A 15,023-nucleotide genomic window follows, 5' to 3' on the forward strand; every position below is an offset into this window, starting at 1 on the left:
GGCCCACATTGCCGGAGTCATGAATGTCAAGGCGGACTTTCTCAGTCGCCATACCTTGGAGCCCGGAGAGTGGCAGCTATCTTAACAGGCGTTCTTGGGCATCACGAAGCGCTGGGGCCAGCCGAGCCTAGATCTGATGGCGTCATCGGCCAATTGCCAAGTGCCGCGCTTTTTCAGCAGAGGACGGAACCCTCGATCCCTGGGAGTAGATGCTCTTCTCCAACAGTGGCCGACACAAGAGCTCCTCTATGTGTTCCCGCCGTGGCCCATGTTGGGCAGGGTGCTAGACCGGGTGGCAAAGCATCCGGGCCGGATAATCCTGGTGGGTCCGGATTGGCCCAGACGTCCCTGGTATGCGGACTTGATCAGGCTCTCAGTCGACGATCCTCCGCGGCTGCCAGTGGAGCAGGGTCTGTTACATCAGGGTCCCGTGGTGATGGAGGATCCCTCCCCCTTTGGTCTTACGGCCTGGCTATTGAGCGGCAGCGTCTGAGGAAGAAGGGCTTCTCAGACAAGGTCATCGCCACTATGCTGAGAGCGAGGAAGCGCTCTACTTCTACTGCTTACGCCAGGGTTTGGCGTACCTTTGCAGCGTGGTGTGAAGCAGGCTCATGTTCTCTATTCACTGCTCCAATTTCTTCAGTGTTGGCGTTCCTGCAAGAAGGTCTGGACAAAGGCCTGTCGCTCAGTTCCCTTAAAGTCCAGGTAGCGGCCCTGGCTTGCTTCAGGGGCCGCCTGAAGGGTGCTTCCCTTGCTTCGCAGCCAGATGTGGTGCGTTTTCTCAAGGGAGTTAATCACCTGCGCCCTCCTCTGCACTCGGTGGTGCCTGCGTGGAATCTCAACCTGGTGCTAAGAGCATTACAGAAGCCGCCTTTTGAACCCTTGTCGAGGGCATCTCTGAAAGACCTGACGTTGAAAGCAGTCTTTTTGGTGGCTATCACTTCAGCCAGAAGAGTTTCCGAGCTCCAGGCACTCTCATGTCGAGAGCCTTTTCTGCAGTTCACTGAGGCAGGAGTGACTATTCGCACAGTGCCTTCCTTCCTGCCCAAGATTGTTTCTCGCTTCCATGTGAATCAGCAACTCTGTCTCCCTTCCTTTCGTAGGGAGGACTACCCAGAGGAATACTCTGCTCTTAAATATCTGGATGTGAGACGAGTCATCATCAGATATTTGGAAGTGACCAATGATTTCCGGAAGTCGGATCATCTGTTTGTCCTGTTTGCAGGTCCTCGTAAGGGTCTGCAGGCTGCTAAGCCTACAGTGGCAAGATGGGTCAAGGAAGCCATTGCAGCGGCTTATGTGGCCGCGGGGAAGGTGCCGCCTATCCAGCTGAAGGCTCACTCCACTAGAGCTCAGGCGGCCTCGATGGCAGAGGCCGGCTCCGTCTCCTTGGAAGAGATATGCAAGGCGGCAACTTGGGCATCGGCCCATACATTCTCCAAGCATTACCGCTTGACTGTGGCGGCACGGGTGGAGGCCCGGTTTGGAGCTTCAGTGTTGAGGTCAGGGATTTCAATGTCCCGCCCTGGGTGAGTACTGCTTCGGTACATCCCACCAGTCTATGGATTGATCAGCATGATGATATGGAAGGTAAAATTATGTATCATACCTGATAATTTTCTTTCCATTAATCATAGCTGATCAATCCATAGCCCCTCCCAGATATCTGTATTGTTTATATTCTGGTTGCATTTCAGGTTCAAGTTTAGTCTTCAGTTCCTGTTCAGGAGGACTTCGTGTTCAAGTTTTTCAATGGATTCTTCAAGAGTTGAGACGAATTTATGTTACAGTGAGCTGCTGCATTCCTCTCCCCTCCGTTTTACGGGGCTGGATTGAGGCTTAAATTCTGCCGGCACTCCCTCCCGCTTCGTGCGGCTGTAGGGCAGCTTTGTACCCTTCCCGCTTCGGCGGTGTTAGGGTCAGTCAGCTCCTCCCGCGGTTGCGGTTGCAGGATAAGCCAGATCCCCCCGCATCGGCGGGTGTGGTGTCCCTCCCCCGCTCCGCGGGGATGAGCTGGACGGATTCCCCTCCCCCACTTGTGTGGGGATGAGCTGGGTTAATTCCCCTCCCCCGTTTCGGCGGTGGTGAGCTGGGCAGAGTGTCCCTTTGTGGGTGTAATTCTCTAAGTGCTGAGTCCTGCGGATGGAGCTTTGATATCGACATACTGAGGAGTTTCCGGCAGCACATGACCACATATAGGGAGGCAAAAGTTTGCTCTCTATCTCCACCTGCTGGTAGATGGACACAACCCACCAGTCTATGGATTGATCAGCTATGATTAATGGAAAGAAAATTATCAGGTATGATACATAATTTTACCTTCGGAAATAACATGTATAGAATGTTTGTACGTTTGGGAAGCTCGCCAGGTGCCCTTGGCCTGGATTGGCCGCTGTCATGGACAGGATGCTGGGCTCGATGGACCCTTAGTCTTCTCCCAGTGTGGCATTACTTATGTACTTATGGCTATTTGGTGCTCAAAAATAAAAACTAGAGTGGAAATATGTTATATTTCAGCCAAAGAGAGGCAGTCCAGAACACAGCAAAACAAGCCTACAAATAAAGGAAGCACAGAGGACCCTAATAAAAACACATCTCTATGCCAACCCAATTCTGAAGGTCCTATTCGCTTCTTTCATTTAAAGAAAAATATCTTGAACTACCATTAATTTTTTTTCCAATGTGTGATTTAAATCTATATACTTATGCAAAACTAAATGGCCATCTTTACTGCCATTAAATTCCTGTGCAAATTTATATGGGCTATAAAATCCACTGACTAAATTATAAGTTGTACTTGGGGGAAGTGCTAAAACCAAGGAAGCAGCTTTACTTTGAAATGATGAGAAATTTTTGGGGGGGGGGGGCGGTGGGGCAGGGCAAAAAACTTTTGGGAATGTGGGAGGCCATTTTAACCAGTCAGTTGGATACATCTCTAGAAGATACTAGTCTTTTTCTTAAATTACAGAATCCTAATAATTCTTTTCTTTTTTTTCTTTTGCTTCTGGAAAGGCCTTAGACCATTCATCCCAGAAAAAGACAGCCAGCATTTTGAAAATTTCTTAGAAACCATCGGTGTCAAGGATGGCCGAGGAATCATTACAGACAGTTTTGGAAGATACAGGCGGACTTTGAGCATGACCTCCGACTCCACAACCAATGGCAACGGAGCCACAGGGGGCTCAGATGACCAGTCGGTACCTTCTGAGGGGGATGAGTGGGATCGAATGATCTCGGATATCAGCAATGATATTGAAGCCCTTGGGTGCTGCATGGACCAGGATTCTTCCTGAGGGCTAAGGGGAAGGGATGGAAGGAAGAAGATTTAATTTGTTAAATACAACCCCCCATCCTTTCCCAATATGCTGATTTTTATTTTTTTACATTCTCTCCAGTTGATTCCTTGGCACTTATACCCCATTCATAGAGTTGTTGGGGAGATTTTTACTGTGAAGGAAAAGATGTCTATATGTAAATGCTCACAATGAGCTAGAAAAAATGGCATTGCAATGTAAACGAATCTAGTCCTTCAAGCAGAAGGTTTCCAGAACTTGCTTTGCTTTTTGTTTATTATTATTTTGCTGGTTTATGCTGAAGAAACACTTCTTGGTTGACATGCCAGTGAACTGAAGGTAGGCATGTATCAGGGAGGAAATTTACACTTGGGGAACTGAGGGGAGCAGGGTCTAAAGACGTGCATTATGTAGAAGAAATAACAGCAGCAATTCACAAGCATCTGGTGAACAGTTTACATTTTTGCACATTCTTATTGTAACTCAGACTTTTTTCACAAAAAAACAGAGAAAGAAAAGCTCATGAAGCTTACCAAAATGTGAATAATTTAATTGTAAGAGTCTGTGTTGTTGAAGGGTGATGGCAGTGTGTCAGTCAAAGCTTTGAATGTGATTGTGTTTGCTGGTCAATTAGTAGAGCCACAAATGCCAGCATTAGTGAGAGAGGATGAATGTTCATGGTGTTTTGTGATTGATTCCTCAATGTCTCGCCTCAAATTTTACATCAGGTCTTGTGTAGCAGGGAATTCTTTGGTGCTGAGTCCCCTGGGGACCTTATCCTTTATTAAATACTTATTCTGTAGTTCTTCAAAATGATCAGCCTTTGCTGAAGCAAAGATTCAACAAAACAAAGCTTGGGGGGTAGAATTGGCAGGAGCACAAAAAGCACAGCAAGAGGGGGTACCTAAGAGTTACATGTCTTCAATGTGTTTTAGGTAGTATGCCGAAGAAGGCCAAGTGGTATCTATCTTCTGAGATATGCACGACAACCCCGAAATATCTTACTGATTTGAAAATCTATGCTTTAAATACTTTTATCATTTTTTGCTATGTATCCTGACAAACATTCTATGTTGTCTTGGATTCAGTGATGGAGCAATCAAATGTTAAAGAAATGAGGTTTATATTGCATCCACATAAAATCTGACTAGGACTACTTCTCTGCTGGTTAGATTTCTTGATTTCCAGACTGCATTTTGTATCTGTAGGTAGCTACAGTGAACCCTGTGCACTGCTTTGCCCTTTTGAATATAAGGATTTGGGTATGAATGTCTTTTAAGCACAGCTATTTGCTTGTCTGTTCAACTTGATATACCGCTCAATCTGGCAAGCAGGTTTGTGTGGTGTACATTATATAGAACCAACAAATAAGAAACATATAAGAAAAGAAGTCCATAATTAAAAAAGGAGAGATTTCAAAACACTGGAGCCATACAACCCAGTAAAACAATAGAGTACAATTTGGAGGTTAATTACTCACACCAATGTCTGCAAACCAAAGGCTAATTGAAAAAAGTGGGTCTTAACAGCCCTAAATACATGAAATCTCTGCTGCAAACGCAAAGGAGGTGATACAGGGCACAGGAGGCAAAAAATAAAAAGCTGACTGGCTCAAAATGATCCCTTTTGGGGGCAGGGAAAACAAAGCATGGTGGTATACAGAGGCATAAAAAAAACCCCAAAAGCCATTATGGTAATAAGTTTTGTGTTAGAGGATTTTAAACTGAATGTGGTAGGTAACCAGCTGCCAGTGTAGTTTAATGAAACTCAGTCACATGATCAAATTATTTAGCATTACAAAGAAATTTTGCAGAAATATTGTGTAGTGATTTGAAGACCCTTTGCAGGTAGCCAGGTATACCCACATAAACAGAATTACAGTAATCCAAATGTGAAATCAGAAGAGCATGAACAAGTAATTGTAATCTTGAAAAATTGAGGTAGCTACGCAGATCATAGCTGGTGAAAAATGGCAAAAACCAGATTTAACAGCAGCAGAAACCTGTACTTGGAAAGTAAGTGATGAATCCAAAATAACTCTCAAGTAATGGAAGGTTGTAAACCGGGGTTGAGGCATTAAACAGAGAGAAAGAAGGCTGAAGAAGATGACCTGTTATCCAACAAGCAATTATTTTTTGAGGATTAAGGACCAACCTGTGCTGAAAAAGCCAACCAGACAAGGACTGTAGACAGGTCTTTGGGGGGAGGGGAGGGAGGGGGGCCTCGGGGGGAGGGGGGTAGTAATATTGAGAGGGGACACTTGAAAAATAAGTAGTATGTCAGCATAAAAGTAGAAATTAGAGTAGCAAGGGTACTCAAGAAAATATTAGAGTAAAGGTAAAATGGAGCCTCGGGGCACACCAGTGGGAAGTGCACGGTGAAGAGCAGTATTATCAGCAAAAGAAACCAAGAAGGTACGGTCAGAGAGAAAACTACTACTACTACTACTATTAAACATTTCTATAGCGCTATTAGACTTACGCAGCGCTGTACAAATGAACATGAAAAGACAGTCCCTGCTCAACAGAGCTTACAATCTAAATTGGACAGACGAACAGACAGCTAGGGGAAAAGAGGTAATCCACCTGAACAGTGAACCAGACACTCCAATGTCAGACAGGCACTGGAGCAATAGTGAGTGGTCAACAAGATGGAACACCACTGACAGGTCTAACAAAACTACTAGTATGATATTCCCTTGATTCAGTGCAGCATGAATATCACTGACTAAGGAAATAACCATGGACTCCTAACTATGAAACTGATGAAATCCTGCTTGACCAGGGTGAAGAACCACAAAATGTTCTGCATGATTTAACAGCTTGTGATAGACCACCTACTCTACTGCTTTGGAGAGGAAACAGAGATTAGACATGGGATGATAGTGAGATGGCTGAGTAGGATCAGGATTGGGTTTTTTCAAAAGAGGCTGGGCAATAGCATGTTTTCATAGGGAGGGATCTAGTCCAGCAGAAAAGCTGTGATTAACTAGCAAGTGAGCTAATGAGAGTAATCCATGATGACAAATGAGCAACCATGGTGAAGGAAGTGGGTCAAGGGTACAGGTGGTCTTGTGTATAGAAGATACTAGAGAGGAAAAATGTTTCAGATTGGGAAGGGCAAAACTTGACCAAGGAGCAGACAAGGAAAAATAAGCTGAGAAGCCTGAGGAAAACTCTGACACTTTATCAACAAAGTAATAAGCTAACAGTGTGGTGAAGGGAAAAGGGTAGATGATTGTAACAGAGCTGGTGAGTAAAGATCCCTCACTCATTAAAGAGGCATCTAGAAGGGCTGAAATATGATCTCTTTGCCTGATGCAAGAGAAACTATAACAATGCAACTCAGATTTACATAACATGCGCTGTATACTTCACCAGAGGTGTTTAGCCCTACATAATCTGCGCTTCTTAAATTGGAGACCTTGACGAAACCAAGGGGCATGGCGACAGGCGGGGAGGGGGCCTTGTAAGCAAGGGAAGGGGAAAAAGAATCAAGACCTGCAGTAATACAATCATTCCAACACTGTACTTGGGTTCTAATGGTAAGAAAGCAAAGGCTGATGGAAAGAAGCTTGAAAAGGGGAGGGGGGAAGGAACAATCAGAAGGATCAAGGTGCTAAAGATGCAGAGAAAACTGTAGAGTAGAAGCAGATGAATCTTGTGAAGAAAAGGGGACAGAAGAAAATTAAGTACAGTATGAAATAAGTGATCAGACCAAGAGGTAGGAAGAGGTAAAAAAAAAAAAAATGAGTGCAGAGAAAAGGACAAAATAGAATTCAAAAGAATAAGATCCAAGTGTGTGACCTGCAGCATAGGTAGAAGTATTGACTTGTTGAGTGAGACCCAGGTTTTCCAAAAAAAAGAAAAAAAGGAAGCAGCGCTATTGGAGGAGGGGTTATTGACATGGACATTAAAATCCCCCACCATCAATAATTGTCAAATTTAGTGACAGCCTCTGCAAGGGCCTGCAAAAGATCATCCCAGAGGGCAGACTGCAATGGCAGTAAAAAAATAAATAAATAAATAAATAAAACTACAAGATGTAATGATATAGGAGCAGCAATACATGCTCCAAGCATCTCAGGGTAAGGATAGAGATCAGAGGACAGCTCAATCACAGAAAATTCAGCAGGCAGGATCATTCTTCTATTTACTTAGCATAGTCATAAGACAGTCTTTCCACTTTCCATGCACCAATGGAGATAAGCACTTGGTAATGGCCTTTTTTCTGGTAACTTCTGTTTGGCACTTACTCACTTCAACATAGCTGTTGAAGGTGCTGGCTGGCTTAAATTGGCACAAATCTATTTAGTCTCACATGTCAAAGATTCTTGGTTTTAAATATGTCAAAGGTTGAGAACTATTTTGTAAAATGAGTTCAGCCCATTTCTCAGTTGGCAGATACTAACATCATGAAAACCATCATGACATTTGGTACCTATGCAGAAAGATTGGTAACAAAAATTGGAACAAAATTTATCATTCCAAAACAGATCATGACTGATATTTTTTACATACACCAAACTTAATTTTTTTTTTTTTTTTAACAACTTTTTTTTTTGCAGTAAAAAGATTTTTTTTTTTTTTTTAGAAGTATTTGTTGTACTTTCTTCTCAGAGGACAAGCAGACGTGATATTCTCACATGTGGATGATGTCATTCACACCGCCCAGTGCAGACACTGCCATAATACGCTGTCACTTTAAATCTTTGAGGCAGTTCGCGGGTGCCTTCCTGCTCGATGCTGAAGCACGGGATCAGCAGTCTAGCATTTTCTGCAGAGCAGAGAAATTAGGTTTCTGATCCTCTCCTCAGCACATCAAATTTTTCCATTTTTGTGCCTTTCCTTTTTCGGGTCTTTTTCCTCATATTTTTCTCTTTTAATAGCTTATTAAATTTTGGGGGGGGGGGGGGGGTTGTTTTTTTAACTTATTTTTCTTTTTTTCAGTATTTGAGCCCTTCTTTTGGCCGGGAAGCATCGACCATTTTTGGGTATGGAACTACTTGAGCTCCCCAAATCATTGAACCTTTTGACCTAGTGTCAGCCATTTTTCCATCCATGTCAACGAGGGTGCCAAGTGGCTTTAAAATTTGTACTCAATACAATTGGACCATTTCAAGCACAGATCCCCATAACTGATTTGTTCAGTGCTTGGGTCCAGAGCACCAAGATATAGTGTGCCCTCAGTCTATGCATGCAAATGAGGACACTTAAAGCCCACAGAGTCCAGCACCAAAATGTTTTTGGTTTGTTGTGAAGCATGACAGGGGATTAGATGTGAAACCTGTATTGGCGTCAGCATCAACATCAGGTGCAACATCGAGAGTGTCTGATATTGGACTTGGTGCTGTAACTATAACCGCATAAGGACTCTACGTCCTCCTTGTTGGTGCCACATGCACTGAGGGACCTGCAGCGTAAAAGAAACCTAGGAAACATTGCCATCCTTCTCCCTCCAGGCACTCTGCCAACATCTCCCCTGCATCAACATCCTCGATGCACGGGAAGAGTCCATGCCGCAGTGACTTCCCTCCTTCTCTGCAACTTGTTGCTCACCGAGTGCCTTTGAGGTCCTCAATCTCCTACGTCTGCACAGGCTATATCTCTGGCTTCTCAGCCAGTACAGATGCCTACTCTACAGGAGGAAATCCGAACTATGCATTGGGAGTAACAATTCGACATCTTTCCTGGCTCAGAGTTTCTGACTTCGAATCTGCTGTTCAAGACCGTCTAACAGATGTTCCTTGTCATTGAGACAATTTATTTGGTGATAAGGTCAAGGAGGTGGCTGACATAATTAAAAAGCATACAGATACTATGAAAACTCTGTTCAGGCCACAACCATCTACCACTTCTTGAAGATTTTTGGGAGGATTTTGATGCTCTAATCACTATAAATGTAAGCTTTCATGATACAGGCATATGCTTGTTCCAGAGCATAGTCCAATTAACAGTCTCCTAGATGGAACCTCACATTCTGCCATCATTTGTGCTACCTTAGAAGCATTACTCCAAAATAATGGGCAGGATCCCATTAGCCTGAAAAAGTGTTACTTTTATTTTCTGAGGACATGCAGATTGCAATGTCCTCGTAGATAACTGACATAATCTGGCAGTATCTGGGTAAGAAAACTATCCTCTAGGTTTTTGTTTTTTTTAAATTTCAAGAGCTTTGAGCTTGACACTTCATGCTAAAGCTAAGAAGACAACTCCCAGGGGAGGCAGGAGGGATATAAAAATATATGCCTGCTGTCCTCTGAAAGAGTTCCTATGCTGCAGCATCACATGGGGCCACCCCATTGTTTCTGTGGAACCAAACATAGTCTCTCATGGCAATATGAGTCACTTCTTTTCCCTTATAGTTTTCTGAACTCAGTCAGTCTGCTGGTTTGTTTACTTCACCTTTTCTACTACTTTTAAGGAGTGTTGGCAGCTCAGCCAGGATTTTTCTTTAAAATCAAGTTGTATAATTTTGCCTCAACCCTCCTTTTCAGTAATATGTCTCAAAATAAGGCTGCAACAGCTTAAAAAATGCAGACAGGATAGTAAGACCATAGCATATCAAGCTACATAAAATGCTTACGTGTTTCCCATAGTGGTCAGCCCAAAGGTCCTTAAAGCTCAGTATCCTGTTTCTAACAGTGGGTAATCCAGGTCATATATACTGTACAAATATTTTGCATCACCTAAGCAAACCTTCACATCACTTTTCCATGTTTAGTTGTCTCACAATCAAGATGGCACTTTGGTAGAAAGGTGAGAGAGGGATGATATGATAGAGCAGCATTTTTCAACCGGTGTGCCGCGGCTGCTCCCCAGGTGTGCCGCAGGAGTTCAGGAATCCCCATGACACTACCTCTTTTTTTTGTTTGTTTGCAGCAGTATCGTTTCTCTTTTCCCTCCCCCTCTTTAAGCACGAGCCAGCAGCTCCCCTGACACCCCTTCCTCCATGCCCGCGGCACCCCAAACCCCTCTCCCTGCTGCAGCAACGATCAACACACACCGCTTGCAGCTGGCCCCAGAACCTCTCCCTTGCATATCCTGCCCTCCTGTTGATGGGAATTTCCTGTTTATGCAGGAGCCAGGACATGCAGAGGAAAGGCTCCAGGGCCAGCTGCAGCGTACACAGACCACTGCAGCACGGAGAACGGTCCGAAGCACTGCAGGCGTGGGAAGAAGAGGAAGAGGCACCCGGACACGTGGTGGGGGAGCATCAGGAGAGCTGCCAACTCGCTCCCAGGGAGGAGGGAGAGAGAAACACAGCTTGAGGGAAGGGAAGAAAAACGATGCGGCTGCAAACTACTACTACTACTACTTAACATTTCTAGAGCGCTACTAGGGTTACGCAGCGCTGTACAAAATACACAAAGAAGGACGGTCCCTGCTCAAAGGAGCTTACAATCTAAAGAACGAAATGTCAAGTTGGGGCAGTCAAGATTTCCTGGGTAGAGGTTAGGTGCCGAAGGCGACATTGAAGAGGTGGGCTTTAAGCAGGGATTTGAAGATGGGCATGGAGGGGGCCTGGCGTATGGGCTTGGGGAGTTTGTTCCACGCGTGGGGTGAGGCGAGGCAGAAAGGGCGGAGCCTGGAGTTGGCGGTGGTGGAGAAGGGTACTAAAGGAGGGATTTGTCTTGAGAGCGGAGGTTACGGGTAGGAACGTAAGGGGAGATGAGGGTTGAGAGGTAAGGAGGGGCTGCAGATCGAGTACATTTGTAGGTTAGTAGCAGAAGCTTGAATTGAATGCGGTACCTGATCGGAAGCCAATGAAGTGACTTGAGGAGAGGGGTGGTATGAGTGTATCGGTTCAGGCGGAAGATGAGACGTGCAGCAGAGTTCTGAAGGGACTGAAGGGGGATAGGTGGCTAAGTGGGAGACCAGTGAGGAGTAGGTTGCAGTAGTCAAGGCGAGAGGTAACGAGAGAGTGGATGAGAGTTTGGGTGGTGTGCTAAGAGAGGAAAGGGCAGATTTTGCTAATGTTATAGAGGAAGAAGCGACAGGTCTTGGCTATTTGCTGGATATGCGCAGAGAAGGAGAGGGAGGAATCGAAGATGACACCGAGGTTGCGGGCAGATGAGACGGGGACGATGAGGGTGTTATCAACCGAAATAGAGAGAGGAGGTAGAGGAGAAGTGGGTTTGGGTGGGAAGACAAACAAACAAAGACACTCAGGAAGGCAGGAGCAAAAACAGATTTGAAGCACCACGGGACTAGGCAGGGGGAGGGAAAGCTGCTGGATTAAAAGGGGAACAGGGGAGAAACTAGACTGGCAGGGGAAGGGGGCAAAATAAAATCTGGCCCTGCGGGGGGAGATGCCAAGCTACCTAGAGAGGTACATGCTGCACTGGAAGAGGGAAATAGGGAATGGGAGAGAGACATACTGTGCTGTGGTGGGATGGAATGGAATGGAGAGAAGATATGGGAGAGATGCTAGACACACTGTGAAGGGTGGAGAGAAGAGACTGGACTATGTGGGGAAAAATAGCAAATATGTTGGGCAGGGAAGGTACAGTGAAAGAAGAAGTTGAACATGGGGATGGATAGGGACACAGTGGGCATGGAGGAGCATAGGGTCAGGGACAGAGAAGGTCAGTGCTATATATAGAGAGGGTAGGGATACAGAAGGAAAATACTAGACTTGGAGGAGCCTTGGGTCAGGGAAAAGGGTGATGTTGGACATTGGGGGGGATACGGACACGGGTAATGCTGAAAATGGTATGGATACAGAATGGAGATGTTGGGCAGGGGAAGTGAGATGCTGACCATGGGGGCAGGGTAGGACAGGGACATAGAGGGAAGATGGATATGGAAGAAAAGGGGAGACAGGCTGCACATATAGGGAAGGGGATATGGGAGATAGGCTGTACATATAGGGAAGGCAAAATGTATTTGAGAAGGCGGCAGAGAAACTGAAGATAGCTGAACGTGCAAGATCAGTGCCAAACAGGAGTTGAGAAGAAATTGCAAATGGAAATTAAGCCCTGTAAACAGAGAAGAGCACAGACCAGAGGAAAGCAGAAGCAAAGATTAGGAACAAGATGATTGGAATAATAAAATCACCAGAATACAAAGGTAGGAAAATGATTTTATTTTCAGTTTAGTGATTGAATTATGTCTGTGTTGAGAGTTTGCATGTATCTGTCTTATTTCGCACTGTACAGGAGGACACGCATTTTTTTTGTTTCTCTGGTGTTGCACGACATGCAGAGAGTCCTGTATCTCTGCTTTCAATTTTTGTCTGCATGGTTTTTGCGGTTCCGTATTTTGTATCAAGTGAGAACCATGTTCTGCACCTGCAACTTGAGGTAAATGATTCTGCTGGCATTTGGTGTCTGTGTAGGAATCTGTAACAGCCATCTTGTTCCATTTTTCCAGTAGCATATTTAAATGAAATAACTATTTCTGAAGGTTACAGGTACGGATGAGGATGGAATTAATCTTAGCGGGGACGGACAGGTATGGGTTAGATTCCAGTGGTGTGCCTCAACAATGTTTGTACCTGGTAAGTATGTCACGAGATGAAAAAGGTTGAAAATTCCTGTGAAATTCCTGTGATAGGCATTTAAATAAATGCCTATGCGGCATAAATGCACAGGAGGCGAGCCTCTTTCAACTGAAAGAAAACTCCAGAACGAGGGGGCTTATTCATCATGTCCAGTGTCTCCTTTCTGTGCCCCTGCAGAGGAGAGACACTGCCTTCTCAGTGACCCTATCCTCTCTCTCTGTGTTCTTATCTTACTCTGTCCAGCATTGCTCCTGTGTCCCTTTCCCTTTCCACACTCAGCATCTCTTCTGTGTCCCTGTCCTTCCCCATGGCCAGTTTCTCTCCTCTCTTCCCTTGCTCCTATACCCCTGACCCCCTCCCTCCTTGGTCCACAGTCTGTTTCCCTCTCTCTTCAGTCTATTTCTCTCTGCACCCCCAACCTAGTCCAGCATCTGCCACCTCTCTCCCTTCCACTTTGTTCCAGATCTCTCTTTTCTCTGCTTTCCCCCTGACCCCAGATCCACCATCTGTCCCCCTTCCACCTTTGTTCCAGGTCTTCTCTCCCCCCTCATGGTCTAGAGTATCTCTTCCTCCCCCACCCCTCTGTCCAGTGTCTCTCTTTCCCCTCTGCACCCCCTCCCTCAGCCCAGCAGCTTCCCCCTTCTATTTGCTCTAGGACTCTTTTTCTCTTCCTTCTGCTTGCTTCCCCCTTCCCCTTAGCTCCAAATCTTTTTCTGTCTCTTTCCTCTCCTCCCCCCACTAGTCCTCCAAGCATCATGGTGACTTGCGGCAGGCACAGCACTGAAGATGGCCTCGCGGGCTGATGGCGCCTTTCCTTTGCTGCATCCTGCCCATAGGAAGTTGCATCAGAGAGGTGGGACGCAGCAGAGAAAGTACTGCACTGGCCTTAGAGGTCACTTTCAGTGTTGTGTGCCTTGAGCTGCCTTGACAGGTGGAGGATTGGAGGGGGGGAAAGGGGAGCTGAAGAGACCTGGACCCAGCCACTGGGTGGGGGGAGGAGAGGGAGGGTTCATCTATAGGCGGCCCCCTACCATTGAACAGCCTTGGGTATTTTGCTAGGCGCAGTCAATGGTAACTATGCCCCTGGCCTCTCATAACTTGTCAAGTTTGGACTGAAACTGTTTCCTCGGGTAACCACCTTGCTTAATGGTTAAACCAGCCATGTGTACATTATGGGGCCCTTTTACTAAGCCGCGTAGGCGCCTATGCACGCCCAAAGCGCGTCAATTCTGAATTACCACGTGGCCCGTGCGGTAATTTCATTTTTTACTCTCATCCACTATGCACACTGGAAAATCATTTTTCTCCGAGGACAAGCAGGCTGCTTGTTCTCACTGATGGGTGACGTCCACGGCAGCCCCTCCAATCGGAACACTTTCTAGCAAAGTCCTTTGCTAGTCCTCGCGCGCCGATGCGCACCGCGCATGCGCGGCCGTCTTCCCGCCCGAAGCGGCTCATGCCGGCCAGTCTTCTTTTGTCCGCGCTCGGTACGGTCGTGTTTCGCCGTTCGTGCCCCGAAAGTTGACCTCGCACGTCGTTTTTTGGACTTCGCTTACTAAAAAAAAAAAAAAGGTCTCAGAAGGAGACCTTTTCGGTCTGTTCCCCTTCCTGTATTTCTAGTTTTGCCCCGGTAAGTTTTCTTTCGTTGTCGGGGTAGGCCTTTTTTAGGCCTCGGTTCGAAGTTTTTCTTCCCCCTTGTTTTTGTGGTGCCATTTTCGCCATTTCGAGTTTTGATCTCGCCGGCGCGATTTTTCCGCCCATGACATCGAAGTCTTCCAGCGGCTTCAAGAAGTGCACCCAGTGCGCCCGGGTAATCTCGCTCACTGACAGGCACGCGTCGTGTCTTCAGTGTCTGGGGGCTGGGCACCGCCCGCAGGCTTGTAGTCTGTATTCTCTTTTGCAAAAGCGGACTCAGGTAGGGAGATTGGCCCAGTGGAACGTTTTGTTCTCGGGCTCTTCATCGGCATCGGCACCGGGAGCATCGACTGCGACGTCGTCAGCGCCCGGACCTTCATCCTCGCCCCCGATTGCATCGAGGCATCGGCCCTCTGCATCGGGGCCGAGACATCGGAGGGCTGCGTCGGCGGTACCGAGACCTCCTCGTCTGCTGATGTCGTCAGACGGTGGTGCTTCGTCTGGAGTGCAGGTGAGGGCTGTCCATTCCCCTGCTGGTGGCGGTGAGCCTTCGGGTGGGTCTCCCCCTACCCTGAGGGCTCCTGCGGTACA

The 15,023-nt window shown here is 46.3% G+C and overlaps 1 protein-coding gene across 4 annotated transcripts in view; it reads left to right on the forward strand.

The window, feature by feature from the left end:
* CCM2 (CCM2 scaffold protein) overlaps window positions 1–4,439 on the forward strand; it is a 277,985-nt gene extending 273,546 nt beyond the window's left edge. For all 4 annotated transcript variants that reach the window (XM_030196787.1, XM_030196760.1, XM_030196778.1 and 1 more), the window contains one exon: window positions 3,013–4,439. In XM_030196787.1, the coding sequence (XP_030052647.1) occupies window positions 3,013–3,293 (281 nt within the window). In that variant the 3' untranslated portion in view covers window positions 3,294–4,439. The remainder of the gene's footprint in view (window positions 1–3,012) is intronic.
* The last annotated feature ends 10,584 nt before the right edge of the window (window positions 4,440–15,023 follow it).

Source organism: Microcaecilia unicolor, chromosome 1 (assembly GCF_901765095.1).
Source record: "Microcaecilia unicolor chromosome 1, aMicUni1.1, whole genome shotgun sequence".
Classification (NCBI taxonomy): Eukaryota; Metazoa; Chordata; class Amphibia; order Gymnophiona; family Siphonopidae; genus Microcaecilia; species Microcaecilia unicolor.